The following is an 18850-nucleotide window of genomic DNA, read 5'->3' on the forward strand; positions in this document are numbered from 1 at the left end:
TTAAAGGGATGCACCACCACACCCAGCAAGCCCTGAAAAACCTCCCCACCACACTTGCTAGGCAGAGATGGTCACTACAGAGCCCTTTCCCAGCCCAGTAAATACATAACCAATCATACTTTTATTTTCCTTTTAATTTTTCTGAAGGATATACACCACATATCCCATGGGCAATAAAAGCGCATTCAATGTGTTTATAAGCCAAACAAGTCACTTTGTTTAAGCAAACACAAGTAACAAAGTAAAATAAAACCACAAAATAATGAACTTCATGTTCATAACATACAAAAATCGCCGCCTACTCAGTAGGTAACTACAACATTCCAACTCCTGAATATATGTATAAATTGACATTTTCAGTTTAAAAAAATAGACTTTTGAGAGTTCAGATTGTTTTAAATTTTTGTTTCCTTACATTCTGAAGAACCAAAGCACAGCTCAGCCCTTTTCCTCATTGTGCTCTCAAAGCCTCCCTAAACACCACTCCTGCCCCTACCCCTTAAGGCTAGAGGTGAGCATATCCCTCACAATTGCACATGTCAAGCCATCAGCAAGGCGTGTCCCACAAAGGCACCAAGACGTGAAATTTTAAACCAAAGGGATGGGAAAACTTTTTTCCAAAAAAAAAAAAAAAAAAAAACCAAACCATATTTTGTCACATGTGAGAGTACAGTCAAGCAGTATTTACAAAAAGGTTAACGGAACAACACTCTGACACATGCTCTGATTAATACTTAGGACTGGCGTTTCAAAAAAATGTTTCAATCTTATTGTCACAGCATCATCACAAAATAGAGGATCACCATTGGTTTGCTTGGCTTTTCTTTTCCCCCCCAGAATTGAGGACCTAGCTCCAAATAATACAAGAGTATGCAAATTATCTTCACATCAAGAATACCCCAAGAAAAACAAAATCCATGGCACAGACACTGTACAAAGATAAAGGGCAGGGTTCTGAGGGCCCAAACCCATTTTGCCATCTTGATTTTTCTAGCACTGAAGGGAGCAAGGGTCAGGCATATAATGGAGATGATACTGAAATGATTTATCCAATACCCATGCAAATCAAGTTCTTTGGATAGAGGTGAACTTTGACATGGTTGTTTCAGGCAGCTGAAGTCAAAGGGAATAATTAGGGAGGAAGGGGAAGTGGGCAAAAGGATTGTTGGCCAACAGACCTTCCATTATTGACTAGAGGAAGGACTTGGCTCTGAGAACTTCCAATCTGACCTAAGAGAACCTCCTCTGATGGCCATTTCCTCCTCCTGTCCTTTTAAGTCTTTCATGGTTTTCTCCCTTTTCCCCTTTAGCAAATTTCAATTGTCCTGGGAGAAAAGGTTGCTGTCATGTCCGAAAGCCCAGTTGAGGCGCTGAAGGAGTTGGTGACAGCTGCAGAAGGGAAGCTGCTGACCTGGGCAGGGAAAGCAGGTGGAACCGAGGCATATGTAGTGGCCACTGACGGTGAGGAGAAGCCACTGTGTACAGGAGATGGGTAGGTGGAGGAGCCAGGAGAGGAGTAGGAGGTGGGCACTGGGGATGGGTAAGAGGTAGCCACTGGGGATGGGTAAGAAGAGAGGGAAGAGGTGGCCGAAGAGGCCACAATACTTTTGTCTGCTTTCTTGTCCTTCTGTCGCAAGTGGATCTTGGTATGCCTCTTGCGTTCATCACTCCTGGCAAACTTTCTTCCACAGATGTCACAGGCAAAGGGCTTCTCGCCCGTATGGGTGCGAATGTGGGTGGTTAGGTGGTCGCTGCGACTGAAGTTGCGCATGCAGATTCGGCACTGGAAGGGTTTCTGGCCTGTGTGGATCCGGATATGGCGGGTGAGCTCGTCTGAGCGAGAGAAGCGCCGATCACAGGACTCGACAGGGCAAGCATATGGGCGTTCATGAGGAGGTGTCTTGCTGGGCCGGTTGGGGTACTTGCGCATGCGGCTAGGTTTGATGAGCTGGGACTGGTAGGTGGTATTAAGGGCCTTTAGGTCCTGGGAGCCCGACTGAGTAGCAAAGGCCTTAATAGTGGATAGTGGAGTAAGTGAAGGCTGCTGGGTACGGCTCTCCAGACCCTGGAAGGGCTTCTGGTCTGGGGTGCCCAGGCCCAGATCTCCCTGTTGTTGTGGAAACAGATAATCAGGGATCATGGGAACCTGGAAGCCACCCTTGGCAGCAGGGTAGGCAGGAGGCGGGTATTGCAGCGCTGTGCCCGAGGAGCCCGGAAAGGCCTGGCTTTGTGGCTCAGGAAAAATGTCTGTGTTGGGTGTCGGGAAGGTGGGTGCCGCTGAGTAAATAGGGCTGCTGTCGTTGGATGGCACGGCACAGCTCAGGGGTGGGCTCTGGGAGGCAGATGAAGAAGAGGACGCCGTTGGAGATGATGCTGAGGACGACGAGGCTGGTGGATTGGTCATGCTCACCAGGCCACTGACTAGACTGAAGAGAGGCTCAGGCCACAAAGCGTTGCCACTGTTGGGTGCAGGCTCCAGAGAGAAGCGGCCAGTGTACGTGATGGGTGGCAACCGAGTGGTTTGGCTGGGATAACTTGTCTCCACCATCACCTTCTCATTATTCAGAGAGATGTCAGGAAAAGATTCTGGCAGGAAAGAGAAGAGGCCCGGTTACTGGAGAGCAATCACTGGAGGACGATGAGGGCTGAAAGCTGCCAAGCAAGAGGTCGCCCGGCTACCACTGACTCCCAAGGTGGTTAATAATTGATAGCAGCAGATTGCAATGTTCTTGGACCTGCTCCAGTGGCAGAGCCCATTTCAACAACAGATGACGCAAACAGAGAATCCCCCTCTACTGCAGCTGAGAGCTCTCCGCAGCACAGGCTGCGCGGGCGAGGGAATCCCGCCAGCATCCCCGCGGTCACGACTAATGCGCGCCCCCTTCCCCGGGCTGCCGGGGACATCCCTGGCCACACAGCTCAGCCCTTCCTTAGGGACCGGCGGCAGGCAAGGCAAGCCTGGGAGGCTGGGGGGCAACCCAGCTTCTCAAAACAAGCCCTCCCTCCTCCAACCACCCACGCAGATCCAGAGCTCTCCATCCAAAACAAATGCTCGGTCCTCTGCGCACCTCTAGGGTGGAGGGTGGGGGGTGTCCCCAAACATCCTAATACAAGACCCTGGAAATGAGAGGCAACCCCAGCATCACTAAGGTCCAGGAGCATTCCCTGCAACAAAGGACTGGACGTCAGGATGGTCGCGAAGGGGTTCAGGGGTTCGTCCTCGGCATAGGCCACGGCTTACCTGTGGTCAGGTGCTCGTAGGGTTGCTCAGCCGGTTCCCCCTGAGGGTTGAAGGCGCTGCTGCTGCCGCCCCCTCCACCGCCCCCGCTGCTGCTGCTGTTACCGCCGCTGCCCTCTGGGGCCCCGGCGGCTCCGAGGAACTGGGGAGCCCCGTTGCTCAGCAGCATCATCTCTTCCAGCTTGGGGTAGTTGTCCATCGTGGGTGAGTGAGGAAACGAGCCGAAGGGGTCAGAGATCTGCAGCGGGGACATCAACTGCATCTCGGCCTTGGCCGCGGCCATCCCGGGGGAGCCGGCTGTACAGCTGATGTTGGGGCGGTGGGCGCAGCCCGAAGCGGGAGCTATGGGGGGGGCACACTCGCGGGCAGCTAGCCGGGTCACATGCGGGGCGCAAGGCACACTGCAGGGAGCTCAGGTGGGTTCCCCAGGTTGGCCCTCGCCGCTGACCCTGGTGGACGCAGCGTTGCCGCGGAGGATGGGGCAGGGGCCGGTCTTGCGGCGGCGGAAGCTGGTGGCGGCGGCTAATCGCGACGGCGGCTCCCTAAGTTCTGCGCGCTGGGATCTCTCGCGACTCCCCGAATCGGCCTCTATTTCAAGGGTCTGGAACAGTACCGACCCGCCTCTGCCGTGACGTACATGGCCATATATGGGAAGCAGGAAGCCCTAATATGGCAGGACCGGCCGGGAGGACCCAGAGTGACGTGAAGCACCCCCCATTCAACAGCAGTGGGCACCTCCATCCTGCGCCCTGTCTCCCGCTCCCGCATCTTAAGCGCCCAGGCTTCGGGAAAGCCGGGTACTGGGACGACAGCTGAGGCCTCCAGCGGCCAGCGGTGCGGAGTTCCCAGCCCTACGGCACCCATAACCCCCGCCCTCTCTCCCCTCCTTCCAAAGCCGGAAGCGGCAGCGCCATATCGGGCCACTCCAAATAAGGCTCTGCCCAAATAAGGACTGTTCCGGCGGGGGGATCCTTCCTGCTCCTTATATGGCGTTTCCGGGTCGCAGCTGGGCGCTCCGGCTCCCTCCTCCTCCCCTCCCCCTTGGTTCCCAGGCGGGAGCCCAAGTGCGCTCCGGACAGGGGGTGGGAGTGGTTGTGGGGGGAGGAGACGCCCGCATGGGGAGGGCGCCGGGCGCGGAGCTCTGGGCGCGCGGCCGTGCAAACGGCCCTCGGGTGTGAGCTGGGCTGGGGAAGCCCAGATCGGGCGCCGGGGCGAGGGAGAATTGGGCCGGGGCTCTGTAGCCACCATCCAGGGCTCGCCCGCCCACCGCAGGGACCGTGGGAGCGAGCGTGGAGAGGAGAAGGAGGAGCGGCTGGGCCGGCTGGGGCAAAGGCCGCCCAGGAGAGGCGGGGCCCTGACCCCGAGCCTCGACCAATGGCAAGGTGATTTTCCAGGTGTCACTGGGGAAACTGAGGCCAAGAAATTGTGGCCACATGGTTCTTGGACACTGCATAGTAATGGGACATATTCGTGGCCACAGGTCAACAGGATGGCGGTGTTGGGGCCTGGGGCCCCCGTGTACCACCCAGAATCCTGGTCCCTGCCCTTGAGCCTTTGGGGACCTGGATGGCGGAACGTGATTGTCGGAGACAGCCCCGAGTCCCCACCAGGGGCTAATGATTCCTGTGGTGGTTGGGCATTTCCTGACCTTTATCTAGTATAGGGCCCGGCGGGGCGGACCCTGCTGGATTCTGAAGAGGGACCCCTAGCTTGGCTTGGAGAGAGGGCGTGCTTGCGACTCGGTGCTTCCCCCTGGAGGTCTCTCCAGCTGTATTCCCGGCCTCTAGATGAGCCGGCTCTTCGCCGACTCCTTGATTCCCCTCCTTGGTGCGATACTGGGCACCGAGCCAGGCGGGGGAGCCTTAGACGCAGCGAGCGCGAACTGAGCAGGCGCAGCAGCCTGGGCCTTCCCTGCAGTCCCGAGGGGCCTCCACTGTGGAGGCTTCCAGACTTAAGGATAACACTTCCCACCCGGAGCCAGGCCGAGGGACAAGAACGTGGGGAGGGTGGGGTGAGTGATTTCCGCTAGTCTCCCGGGACCCTTACGCGAGCAGGGCAGCCCTCCCTACTTCACCCCAAAGGGAAAAGGGATTCCAGAAACATGAAAGCTCTTGCTTCCAGCTCTGAATCCAGGAAAGATGCTGTAATTTAGAAAGAAAGCACGATGGGCATGGTGGCTCGTGCCTTTAATCCCAGGCAGAAGCAGGTAGATCTCTGTGAGATCTACATAGCGAGTTCCAGGCCAGCAGGGGCTACAGGGAGACCCTATCTCTAAAAGATTAAAAAAAAAAAAAAAAGCACGGATACCTAGGGGTTGGATCCAGATCTCAGTAAACCTATTCTCAGGTCTAAGTCGGGTTTAAATGGGGGGCGGTGGTGCTTTCCTGCTTTTTAACTCCCAAAGTCTAGTCTCTTACCCCTTTCCTTATAAAAATCAACTTAGGGGCTGGAGAGATGGTTCATCGGTTAAGAACGCTGGCTGCTTTTGCAGCTAACAACTCCAGTTCCAAGGGATCCAACACCCTCTTCTGATATCCGCGGGCACTGCACGATATGGGTGCACTTGCTTACATGCAGGCCATGCACTCATGTACATAAAATAAAAATAAATTAAATATTTAAAAATCAACTTAAGGAAGCCACCAATGAACCAAGGTTCCCTTGTATTTGAACTCACCATCCTAACCCTGGGAGAGGTGTTGAGTTATTTACTTAGGATGCAAGAGTAAAATGCCTCTCCACAGAGGAGGAAGGGCAGGCGAGGCTAGATCCCATGCTCCCCATGACAATGCCCATTTTACCACTCTTGGTGGTATGGGTGGGTTTCTCTAACCAAACCTTTTGTATTTCACTCTTCAATTGTAAAATAGGGCTAAAGTTAATGATAATTAAAGTGGAAGGATTTCTGTATAGATTGAAATTTACAAGCCCTGCCATCTGTGAAGTACCCAAAGCCTTGCAATTGGCATTGAATAAACAAGGGTTATTGTTATTTTATTTTTAAAACTTTTATTATTTTATGTGTATGAGTGTTATGCCTGCATGTGTGTAAGTGCACCTGTGTCATGCAATAACAGAAGAGGACATTGGAGTCCTTGGAACTGGGGTTATGGACTGTTGTTAGCTGCCATGTGGGTGCTGGGATTCAATCCCTGGTCTTCTGCAAGAACAGCCAGTGCTTTTAACAACTAAGCCATCTCTCCAGCTCCCAGGTTATTGTTATTTTCATCCATCCAACCTCATTCAGCCTTCAAGAAAACCCAAATGGGTTTCGGGATGTAGCTCAGTTGATGTTCTTGCCTAGCATGCACAAAGCCCTGGGTTCTAGTATGGCATAAACTTAGCCCATGTTGGTAATCCCAACACTTAGGAGGTACATATAAGAAGATCAAGAGTTTAAGGCCACCATGGCTACTACATAACACTTTTGAAGCCAGCCAGGGTTGAGACCCTGTCTCAACAAAAGAAAACAACTCAGAAAACAAAACAACAAGTTGTACAAAGAGAGAGGCTTTCCAATCCTAACAAAAGAGGCAGTGTCCGTAAGAGCCAGTCTGTACCTTGCTGTGGTAGATCTTTTCCTAGAGCAGAATTTTTCGGTCTTATGCACAGCAGCATCACCTCTGGGGCTCTGGAAAAGAAAGCTTTTATGGACCAACTGAACCACAATCTTTCTGTGCTTAGCAAGACTAGACCTGAGAAGGCAGCTTAGCCTAGGATCCCTGTTCTATTCCCAAAGAGTTTCTCAGATTCTGAAAGAAGAGCCTCCTGGCCATGCCAGGGCCAACAAATCCCCCATGAGTCTAATGTGCCTTCATGGTTGTATCTTTTGTTTTGTGTGTCCAACACCAATTATTTTTGGAATATTCCTCATCCAACAACTTCTTTGGGGGAATTACCCCTACTTGTGGCTGGGAGAGGATAATGCTATCCTAAATCTAGGTGTAAGTCTGTATCCCAGGCCTGGCCATCCATTTAGGATCCTCTAATCTAGGAGCATTTCATTTTCCATAGTGACTGAATCCAGATGGGCACATGACCCAAACAAGGTCAGTGAGAATTATTTCTGGGACTTTTTCTGGTACTCTTGGGAAAGAAGTCTCTTTCTATGGTGATTCAAAGCCAAGAGAATATGAGTCTGGAGTCTACTTTACCCTCAGGATTGGAGACTGCCTGAGAATGAAGCTAATTGGTGGAAATCAGAGAGAAGAGATGTGCATAGCCGGAGATGTTCTTTGCATTCAACCCGGGTTTTCAGTTATGCAGGCCAATGAATTCCTTTTTCATTTAATAAAGTCAAACATCCTCAGTTCCTTGTTACTTACAGCCTAAGAGATTCTAATTAACACACCCTTAGGAATCACAGCCCCAAACTTCTCTGAGGAGCTGCTTTGAGTAAGGCTTGGCGGCAATGCATATGGCATAGGCCCTGCTTCTAAGGAGCTTAGAACTGGATAGAAACAAGCCTGGATTCTGTTACAAGAGAGTTAAGAATAGGAAGGAAGCAGTCCCTTAGCCACCAAATGTCAGTGACATCAAGGGACTTAAAAGATAAAAGAGCTAGACTGTGGAGGTACAGGCTTGTAATTTTGTGATTCCAGCATTTAGGAGGCAGAGGTAGGAGGATTACTGTACTATCAATGCTGCCAGCCTGGGTGACATAACAAGACTCTTGTCTCAAAGCAATAAAACAAAATGGGAGGTGGGGCGGGGGAGAAAGAAAGAGAGATTCCAGGGAATTTGGAGGACAGAGACAGGAACAACAAAAGGATTTCGGAGAAGGAATTGGTAAGGACCAAACTTTGTGGTGGGGAAGTAAGAGGCCATTTTAGGTCAAGCTGGTAATGGGAATGCCAGGAGTGCCCATGTCTGATCTGTCTGGGGAAAATGAGGCTAGAAAGGGGGAGATGGGCTGGAGCAGGAAGGGTTCCCATCAGGAAGTAGCAGAAGGTAAGGTTAAGCAAATTATTCCTTTTCTTTCCCTTCCCTCCCTCCTTCCCTCCTTCCCTCCTTCCCTCCCTCCCTCCCTCCCACCCTCCCTCCTTCCCTCCTTCCCTCCTGAGGCAAGGTCTCACTATATAGCCCATGCTGTTCTCAAATATGTGGTTCTCCTGCCTTGCCTAGCCCCCTGAGTGTTAGCTGAATTATTTTTTCTTTTTTTCATACATTCACACACACACACACACACACACACACACACACACACACACAGAGGCAATGTGCAACTGCCGGCAGCCTCTTCTGACTTCTGCAGCATTGTACGACATGGGTGCACTTAGCCTACATGCAGGCAATACACACATACACATAAAAATAAATAATTGTTTAAAAAAATTTTATTTATAGCCGGGCATGGTGGCACATGCTTTAATCCCAGCACTTGGGAGGTAGAGGCAGGCAGATCTCTGTGAGTTCAGTGCCCATGGAGGTCAGAAGAGGGTGTCAGATGATCCCCTGGAACTGGAGTTAGGAGAGTTGTTAGCCGCCTGTGGGAGCTAAGAATAGAACTCAGGTCCTCTGCAAAAGCAGTCAGTGCTCTCAACTGCTGAGCCAACTCTCCAGCCCAGCTGAATTAATTCTTTTAAAAAACATTTACTGGCTACTGCTTATGCTTAGCACTGCACCATTCTAAGTCTAACCTAACTCTGTGGCTCATCAATTCCCAGGCAGACTCAGGGCTTGACTCGAGCCACCCAGACAGCTGTCTTGGCCAATTCTATACCTAGTGCCACATATCTCATGATCTCTTTCCTACAACTCCTGGATCTTGTTTGAGGTGATTCAGGCATGCTCTTCACCAGTTCTCAAGTGCATGTGTGTGTAGCAGGGGAGCTTATCACTCCTCAGTGTGCTAGGTCTTAAGGATTCCAAAGTAAAGGTTTTCTCTCCTGGAAATTGCCCTCAATGGGTCTAGATAAAAATAGTTATGGAAAAAAGAGGATAATTTCATATTATAGTGTTACTCCATACTAGGGAGGTGAAGGTGGCTTTTTGAGGAGCTAACATTAATACAGAGATGTAAAAGTTGATAGGAGCAGGGCGTAGTGACCCATTTATTACAGCACTCAGGAGACTGAGGCAGCAGGATAAGAAATTTAAGGACAGCCTGGGATACATGAAACCCTATGTCCAAAAAGAAAAAAGGGTGGCGGGGGCGGGGGGACGACAACTAGAGAGATGGCTCAACAGCTGAGAGCACTGGCTGCTCTTCCAGAGGACATGGGTTCAATTCCTAGCATCCACATAGAGGCTACCAACCATCCCTAACTCCAGTTCCAGGGGATTTGACTTCTCCTTTTGGTACCTGTGGGCACTGCACACACATAGTGTACCTATATGCAGACAAAACACTCATACACATAAAGATAAAGAAAGAAAAAGAAAAAAGAGGCTGGGCATGGTGGTGCATGCATCCTTTAGTCCCAGCCAGCAGTCAGGAAGCAGAAGCAGGCAGATCTCTGTGAGTTCAAGGTCAGCCAGGGCTGCATAGTCAGTTCCAGACCAGCCAGGGCTACTACACAGAGAGACCCTGTCTTAAAAAGAGAAAAAAAAAAATTGAGAAGACACAGACTCTAGCTGGGCATGGTAACTCATTCCTCTACTCAAGAGCTGAGCACTCAACAGTGCTGAATTCCAGGCCAGCCTGAGCTACAGAGTAAAACCCTGTCTCAAACAAACCAAACCAAAAGCCTCCAGAGGGAAAAATCTCTCATGGTCCAAGGCCTCAGGCCAGGATGTGGTTAGAGTAAGACTGTCCAGGCCTAACCTATACCCAGCTACCTGCCCTCACTCTCCAGTCTCATGGCTCACAGAGAAAAAAGAACCTCTTTGGTCTAGCCGGGTCCTTATGGTGTCAGCCCCTGGAAAGGCAGCTTCTGCCCAGGAACAGTGAGAGGAGCTGACCTCAAAGCCCCTGTGTACTTCCTAGACTCTGTGAAGGGTAGCTGGTGAGAAGAAAAGCCTGAGTAGTCCTCTAGATTTGACATCTCCACAGCAGGGAGAGGGACAGCTTAGTCATCCCCACCTTTCTCTAGTTGGTCCTTTGGCCTGTGGCATACTTCTGTGTGTTTGGGGGAGTGGGAAAGGAGGGAACACTGCAGAAAAAAAATGGAGTCAAATCTCAGTTTGGGCTTGCAAGCATCCAATTTCTACCCAGCAACTCAGATGGAACAAGTGTTCTGAGACCTACAGGCCAGAGGTAAGAAAGACTCAGTCACCTTGTACCCTGGCCCAGAAGGCTGCTGGGCCTCAAGGAATGCTTAGGGATGACTAGAACCTTGCTGGCCAGGAGACTGGTGCAGAAGCCCTAGAAGGTAAGAGGCTCTGGGCAGGTCAGAGTTGCTGCTCACACTCAGTTTTCTTTGAAAACTGGAGAAGAGGCAGAGGTGAGGGAGAACCCTGCTGCAGAGGTGCCAATGGGGCCATCTTGACTCAGTCATTCAACCTAGGGATAAGCAAGCTGTACTCTCAGAGGGAAACAAGCCCTTTTTTCCATTGCCACTTCCTCCTAGACCTGGGCTACATCAGCACCCCCATGTGCTGCCTAGGCCGTGGTTTCTCACTTCTGTGGCCTGCCTAAGGCTCAGGAAGTGAATCTCTTTGGGGTTCTGTCTGAGTTGCCTGTCATACTTTCCGATGACTGAGGGGCCCCACCGGAAACCCAGACAACTTGGCCTGAAATGGGTCTGGGGATAGCTCCACACCCACCCATGGAGGATTTGAGAGATGAGAAGCCTGAAGAAGAACTGATGAAGGTCACACATGGAATGAGAAAGAGGTAGGGACATATGGGGAGCCATAGGGAAAGACAGGGACATGAGAGAGAGAATCATCCCAGAGTGTGGCGGTACAAAGCCATTTCCTCTACTCCAATGTCAGATGTCAGAGGATAGGTGGGAAGGGCCATGCAGAGTGGTGCTGAGGCTTCATGCAGATGGGAGGGTGGTCTGAGAGGGGCCTAAGGGACTGGAGTTTAGCTCAATAGTAGAGTGCTTGCATAGCATGTTCAGGGCCCCAGTTTCAATCCCCCCCCACACACACATGAAGAGAGTGTCTGACCCAACTCAAACAGGATCCAGGAATTGAAGGAAAGAGACCATGAGAAATTTGGCACTAGGTATAAGATTGACTAAGACAGTTGTGGTCTGGATGGCTTGAGTCCAACCCTTTCTCTGTCTGAGGACTAATGAGCCAGAGTTAGGTTAGCTTAAAATGGAAGCCTCTGAGGCATAGTAAGTTTGGGGAGGTGGGAGAGTCTGACCTCAAGGGGATTTGTAAGGGGAGGAGTGAATGGATGGAAGTAGCTGAATATCTAGGAGGCTCTCTGGATCTTTCCTGTCAATGTGTGCCTTGCAGATGTTCAAAGAGGCTGCTATTCCTGGGCAGCAGCCCCTCTGCCCCATGCTGCACAGCCATTCTCCCAGATCTGAGGCTGGGAGGACCCTGGGCTCAGAGAACAATCCATCCTGTGATGTTTGCTCTGCTTTCCCCACCCTCAACTGAGTGTGCAGCAAAGCCAGCCACTGCAGAAATCTCTGGAAACTCCCTGGGCAGGAGAGGGAGGGGAACGTTACATAAGAGCTCACTGGTGTGCAGGAAGTCGAGAGCAGCCTTTAGATTAGAAAGGCAGCGTTTCCACCCAGCCCTGAAAGGCAGGAATAGCACCGGTAGTTATTTCTGGCCCCTCACCACCGCCCAGCGCAGGCTGCTCAGCTTCTTGGTGGGTAAGCATGGATTCTACAGATCTGGCAGGAGGGGGAGGAAGGGAGGAAGCAGGTACTTTTTGACTTTCTGGGGTTATCCCACTCTGGAACTGTCTGTCCTCAGCTACCCCATCCCAACAAAGCTGAGAACGTGGAGAAAGCAGTTGTATCAGTAAGCTTACTTCCTCTGACTTCCCTTAATCTATGGGTGCACTCTCCATGTCCACCCCCACCCAGAACACATTTACTATGTGACAGGCTCTGTGCTAAGCACTTCACAGCATCTGTCCATACAATGCCTTATGAGGTGGGTACCATTCTCAGCCCCATTTCATTGATGAGGCGAGACACTCAAAGAGGGCAGGTTACTTTTTCAACGTCACAGAGTTGATCAGAGAATTGATCAGAAGTGGAACCAGAATTCCATTCAAGATGGTCTGGCTTCAGGATCCCTCCAATAAACCTCAGTTTATACCAAGATGTGTTCTCTGGGGTCCCAAATACAAACCTTTCGCTCTGCAGACTCTTGAGTCAAGTTGAAAACAGGAGACAGCCAGGTGAACAGATCATTGCTATTCATTCCTATTTACTTACTAAATATCATCTCTGCTCTAAGCATTAAAGACATGAAGAGAAGTAAGGCATTTTCCCTCTCCCTTTTGCTACTCACAGCCTAGTGGAGACAGGCAAGCAAAGAGGCAAAGGCAAGCTGGGCACAGTGGTTCATGCCTGTCATCCCAGAATTTGGAAGGTAGACGCAGGAGGATCAGGAGCTCAAGGTCATACTCAGCTATAAAGGGAAGTTTTTCTTTGTTTTTTATTGTTTTTCATAGAAACAGTGTCTCCCTGTAGCCCCAGCTGGCCTAGAACTCACTATGTAGACCAGGTTGGCCTCAATCTGAGGACTGAAGGCATGCACCACCATGCCCAGCTTACACAGGGAATTTGAGGCTAGTCTGAGCTACATGAGAGTCTGATTAGAAGAAAGAAAGAAAATAAAAAGAACAGCAATGACAGCAGTTTGACACATGATGTCATGGTAGAAACACAGTGAGTGTGGGAGCCCTTGATCCTGCCCCCAAGTCCTTAAGTGCTTCTTAGGCAGTCACAGAGAGCCAACTATCACAAGAATCACAGGAAAAAGCTGGGTATGATGGCATACACCTATAATTACAGGGCTTGGGAGGCAGAGGCAAGAGGGTCACTGTAAATTTGAAACCAATCTCCTCTATATAAGAGAGTTCTGGGTTAGCCAGGGATATAAAGTGAGACCTTGTCTCCAAAACAAAACAACACCTTAAGCAAACAAACAAGACAAAAAAAAAAAAAAAAAAGGAAAAAAAAAAAAAAAGGAAAATAAGAATAACCCCAGGAGGCTGAGTGGAGGAGGGAGGAAGGAGAGACCATTGGGCTCCCAGGCTGTGGTTGAGGAGGGAGGAAGAGGTCTAGAAGTATCAGCATCTAGTATTCCACGGACATCCACAGGGATCATCTACTCAGAGGCAGAAAGACATTGAGAAAAATGGACATCCAAATTCATTGAGCGTCAGCTCAGCCCCAAGGCCATCTCTCCAAGCACAGCAGCTGGGTGGGGGTGAGGAGGTGTGGATGGAAGGGACTTCTCTTTTTCCTTCTCTAACTAGTCTCCTATGAACTCCCTTCATGTGGGAATGAATGCTGTTTTAGAGTATCCTCAAGATGAGTGTGTACAGAGGTAGTGGGCATCCTGCCCCCATCAGGAGAAGAGCTTCTGGCAGGTGATCATTAGCAGCAGTGGAGGGAGAGTGAGCTGCTGCCTCTGGAACAGGTGCAGGGAGGCCTCTGCTTTACTCTGGGCAGAGGCAGCACCACTGCTCCTACCAGCAGGCAAATGGAGGGGTCTTTGGAACTTAGAGAACCAGTTTTCCCCTAGTCCAGACTCAGAGAGGGCCATCCTGAGAGTATGATGGTGTCTTGAAGCTGACGTTGGACTCAGGGTCTTCTTTTTGGTGTTAGTATGTTGTTGTTGTTGTTGTTGTTTGAGACAGGGTCTCCCTGCAGTCCCAGATGGCCTGGAACTTGCTATGTATGTCTCAAAAAAAAAAAAAAAGAAAAAAAAAAAAGAAAAAGAAAAAAGAAATTACTGTGTGGTAAGATACAGTACATATAAAATTACTATTTTAGCCATTTAAAAATATTATTTTTATTTTAAGTGTATGAGTATATTGTCTGCATGTATGGAAGTGCACCTGTGTCATGCAATGCCCATGGAGGTCAGAAGAGGGCATTGGGTCCCCTGGAACTGGAGTTACAAATGGTTGTTAGCTACCATGTGAGTGCTGGGAATCAAACCCTGGTCCTCTGCAAGAGCAACCAGTGCTCTTGACTATTGAGACATCTCTCCAGCCTCATTTTAACCATTTTTTTTTTAAAGTCCAAAATGTGTTTATTGGGATGCTTTTTCACTCATCTTGATTCAGAGTACTTTTAGTGCTGCTTCCTCCTGAAGGAACATCCTTCTGTAAGCCAAGCTTTTCTGCCTGTAGGCTGACAGAGGACAGTGGAGCAGCCAACACACAAGACTACTGTTTGTGCATGGCTAAAGACCGTCGTGATTTTATAGCATCCTGGGCATTTCACATCCATGAAGTAGGAATTGGGACTCTGTACCAGGCGTTTCTTCTTGTGTTTCCTCTTCTCCTCTTCTGGAGAGGGATGAAGGAGATCCTTTGCGAGAGGCATGTTCTTGTAGGGAGGTCGTCACTGCTGGACTATTTTAACCATTTTTATGTGTACAATTCAGTGCCATTAATTACACTATCAACACCATCTGTTTCCAGAACTGTTCCATTCTCCCAAACAGAAACCCAATAGCTCTCTATTCCCCCATCTCTCAACTCCTGCTAACCTCTGTCTCTGTGAATTTTACTCCAGGACCTTGTGGAAGTGTAAACGCGTGTAGTTTTTTGTGTCTCAATTATTTCACTCGGTATAATGTTTTCATGGATGATTCATATTATAGCATTCATTTTTGAATATTAAATAATGTGCCTGCCATGTTATGTATATTTCATACTTAGTGTGTCCATTCATCTGAACATGAACAAAGGGAGGTTTTCATTTTTTGACTAGAATAAGGCTGCTAAAAACATTGGTGTGCAACTGTTATGGATCCTGAATTTTCATACAAAGGGAGGTTTTCATTTTTTGACTAGAATAAGGCTGCTAAAAACATTGGTGTGCAACTGTTATGGATCCTGAATTTTAATTCATTATCCTATGGTAATAGCTATATGGTATAGGCAATAACCTATGGCTATGTATGCATGTGCCTCTCTGGATAGTTGTTTTGTTTCATCTGTTTGTTTTTTGAGACGGGGCTCACTATGTAGCCCAGGCTAGACTTAAGCCCACAATCCTCCTGCCTCCACCTCCTAAGTGCTGGGATTTCAATTGTACACTACCACTCTCTGCTTTGGATAGCTTTTATAACCAGAGACTCTTCTGCTTCCCCCAACTACCCCTCATCCCCACTGAGGAAATGTGGGTGGACTGGTATAAGAAAGGGGCTTGGGTCCTCCAGTGGCAGGAGAGTTGGGTGATTATTTTTAGGAGTGAGGTGGTAGGGGTTCAGTGTTCTTTTCTGAGTTCTAGATAGGTTTGCTACCACCTCCAGCCCCAGGCCCAGCCTTCTCTCTCTGGTAATATCCATGCTGTCTCACTTTTTCTCTCCCAGGCTAAATATGGAGTGTGAAGCTGCTCTTCTTCCCAATTTAGCATTTGAATTAAAGTGAGAACTGAATGTGGCTGCAAAGCTGACTCCCATATGTGTGTGAGAGAGGGAAAGGCAGAGCGGGAGTGGGTACCTGCTGGGGAACAGGAGCAAGGGCAGGGGGTCTGGACAGCTCCTGCATAGCTCAGACAGATACCCATGCTCAAGCACAGGCAAGCAGCTCAGCAGAAGAAGCTGAGATTTAAGGCTGTTCTTCCAAGAGTAGAATAATACTTTAGGAGCACCATTCAAACAGCCCGTGATGTGCTGAGGGCCGTGTACCTGGCTCCATACTAGATACTGGGCAGCAAACAATAGTGAATCAGTTGTACCCACTGCCTAGGCCTAGGCTATCAGAGTGATGTGGAACTAGAAACAGTGGGCTGATGTTTGATGACAGAGGGAAGGACAATGTGGCAGGGATCTGGAAGGGATACTGACAATTTAGGGGAGTGTGTGGGGTGACATCTGAGCTGAGATTTGTACACTTGGAGTTGAGCTGGTAAAGCAGTAGACAAGGATGCTTGGGGCAGAAAGATGCATGCATGGACGCGGCTTCTGCAGAGTACAAAGCTGGATGAGTTGTCTCAAGAAGTATCCTGTGCCTCCTACTCTCCCTCTCTCTTCTTTCCCTTCATATTGGGGAACAAACCAGATGAGAGGGTGACCTGGGCCAGAGCAGTCTGGAAGCACAGGACTTAAGAGACAGGGCCTTATTATGTGGCTATGACTGACTTGAAACTTTCAGTGGTCCTCCTGCCTCTGCCTCCTGAGTGCTGGGATTGCAGCTGTGCCCCCCCGATAACACCTTCTGCTTAGGCCACTCAGGAAGTAGACCCCCGTAGACATGGCACAGAGGTGTAGGTTCTGGATGGTGTCATAGGAATCAAGGTATCAGGAAGGGTCTCTGCTTGACTTTGCTGAACCACCCTTCCCAGAGGGCTGGCTGAGTTGATCCTGGGGTCTTCTTATTTGGTGGGGTGGAGTCATAATTTTGGTTTAGATAGGTTGGATGAAATTATTGGCCAAAAGAAACCTTGTGTTGCTGGGGATGTGAAAGAGCTTGTCTAGGGGGTTTATGAATCTCCCTGTCAGCATTGAAGTTCCCAAATGACAGGTGCAACTAAGGGATGCTGGTGTAAAACTCACTGTCAATATTTCAGGCAACATTATTTATTGATCACTCATCTTGCTGAGACAAAAGGAGAGGAAAGGGTAATTCATTGGGGATAAAGGGCTGGTGGGGTCAGCTTAGGAAAGAGGTCAGAGAAAGGTAGGTAGCTGAGGAGACTCCTCACTCCTTTAGGCCCTGCAAGAATGCTTGGGAATTCCAGGGCTTGGGGACTACGGACTTGGCCCTCTTTTCCAACTCCATAATATCCTAGAGGAAAATAAAGGAAAGGGCAAGGGGGTGGGGGTGGGGCAGGGAAGCCTGGAACAGGCCTGAAAGGCCACTGTGTGAGCTCTTCCCCCGCAATCCCCACTTCTGCCCCTCTCTTCTCCTGATCCTGATATCTGCTCCAGATGTCTCTTCGATGCCAGTTAGGAAGCTATATTGGGTCCCTCCCAGAGTCAGCTTGGTAATTTCCCTGCTCCCGGAAGTGTGCAGGGTCCTAGTGCCAAAAGCTCTCTTTTTCTGGGTCCGACCACCTCCTGTTTGGAGTGGACAGAGGGTGTGCACACAGGCTAGGCTGGGGCAGGGATTGCTGTAGAATCCACCTGTTCTATCTACCCACAAAGATACTTTTTCCATGAATCTCCCACTCCATGGAGTGGAGTTATGAGGCACTCTGGTCTGCAGGCTTGAGCCACTGTTATCTGCTAGGCGATGGAATCCCATACTGGGGGAAGTTGTGCCACCTAGTGGTGTTTTCTATGCCTTACAGGCAGAACTCCCACCATCATCACCTTCAGCCTAGATGAGGGGCCTGCTGTTAGGTAATACCCAAAGAAGGCCATTGTCCAGCTCTAATGCTCCTTTCTCTTGCCCGACAGGCATGACCTAGCACAGAGAGGAGACAACTAAGTATTTGGGAAGGAGATGGTGGTTCATTGGCTGAAATTTAAGTTAGCAGGGAAAACCAGTGGGGGCTTTTGACCTGGAAATAGCTTGTTCCTGTCATCCAGGATGCCACACATATAGGGACCACAGCTTAGAGTCCCAAACCTCTCCCTCCTCTGCCAGCCCTGCTTCCTTGCAGGCTGAGCAAGGCAGGACTTAGCTCTGCTAATGGGGGTGGGGTTTGCGGGGGGAGCTGGCACACGCTGCAGGGAGCTGCTGGCTTTCCTCTGACGTCAGGGCCTGGAAATCCCATTTTAAGCAGGTTCTCAGGATATGGAACACCCACAAGAAAGGGAGGAGGAGCCAGATGAAGCAGTTCCAGGACAGAGGCCTAGGGTTGTCTGATGTGCCCAAGGAGGCCTGAGCATGTGGTGTGACATTAGATCCCAGTCCTAAAGCCAATACCTCTCAAAGCCCCCTGAGGACGCAGGCAGTGAGTTAGTGCCCTCCATCTAGTTCTGGTCATGTACCTCTGACATCATTTGTACTCTCCTTCCACCCTGAGGAGATCTGAGGCAGAGGAGGGCAGGTGCACCTAGGGAATAGGGAATAGTATGAGGTCACCTAGAATCAGTGTGCCCCACCAGCCAACCTTCTTAGAGCCTTCCACCTATTCCTTCCTTTCCCCTCCATCTCTCCTCTCCTCCCCTACACCACAGGGGACAGGGCCTTGTGCCTAGAGTTCTAGAAGCCTGAATGTTTCCATGGCAACCGACCAAGGAGCTTGGAAATCTGAACATACTCATTTTGACACAAGGAAACCCAGATATATATGGAGAGGCCAGCAATGCAATCTGACAGTGGCCTCCTTAGGCACCATTGTGTGTGTGTGCGTGTAGTGTAATGTGGCAAATAAGATTTAGGTAGAGAATGTCTTACCTGTTTTCCTGGCCATATTGTAACTGCTAACATGATATTACAGCATTTTACTCTCTGGGAGACTTCCCTTCCCTTCCTTTCTGATAAAGGAATCAGATTCCTCAGGGGCCAATGCTGAAAGGAATGGGCTTCAGAGGGCTGGCTGACTAGAGGATTCCAGGAGGTTCTGGTAGTTTGGCTCAAGTATGGCAGGGAGATGTGCCCTCTGATGCCAGGGA

General features: G+C 49.8%; 2 protein-coding genes across 2 annotated transcripts; both read right to left on the reverse strand.

The window, feature by feature from the left end:
• Window positions 1–620: 620 nt before the first annotated feature.
• On the reverse strand, window positions 621–3804 carry Egr1 (early growth response 1). The gene is made up of 2 exons (XM_008834290.2): window positions 3242–3804; window positions 621–2586 (listed from the first exon to the last, which is right to left on the reverse strand). Exons 1-2 carry the CDS (start codon window positions 3519–3521, stop codon window positions 1307–1309), a joined length of 1560 nt encoding a protein of 519 aa, XP_008832512.1. The 5' UTR covers window positions 3522–3804; the 3' UTR covers window positions 621–1306.
• Window positions 3805–14345: 10541 nt separating this feature from the next.
• LOC108490922 (40S ribosomal protein S27-like) lies at window positions 14346–14696 on the reverse strand. The gene has a single exon (XM_017798472.2). It carries the CDS (start codon window positions 14659–14661, stop codon window positions 14407–14409), a length of 255 nt encoding a protein of 84 aa, XP_017653961.1. The 5' UTR covers window positions 14662–14696; the 3' UTR covers window positions 14346–14406.
• Window positions 14697–18850: the final 4154 nt, after the last annotated feature.

The sequence above is a fragment of the Nannospalax galili genome, unplaced genomic scaffold, assembly GCF_000622305.1.
Source record: "Nannospalax galili isolate Female #2095 unplaced genomic scaffold, S.galili_v1.0 scaffold856, whole genome shotgun sequence".
Lineage (NCBI taxonomy): Eukaryota > Metazoa > Chordata > Mammalia > Rodentia > Spalacidae > Nannospalax > Nannospalax galili.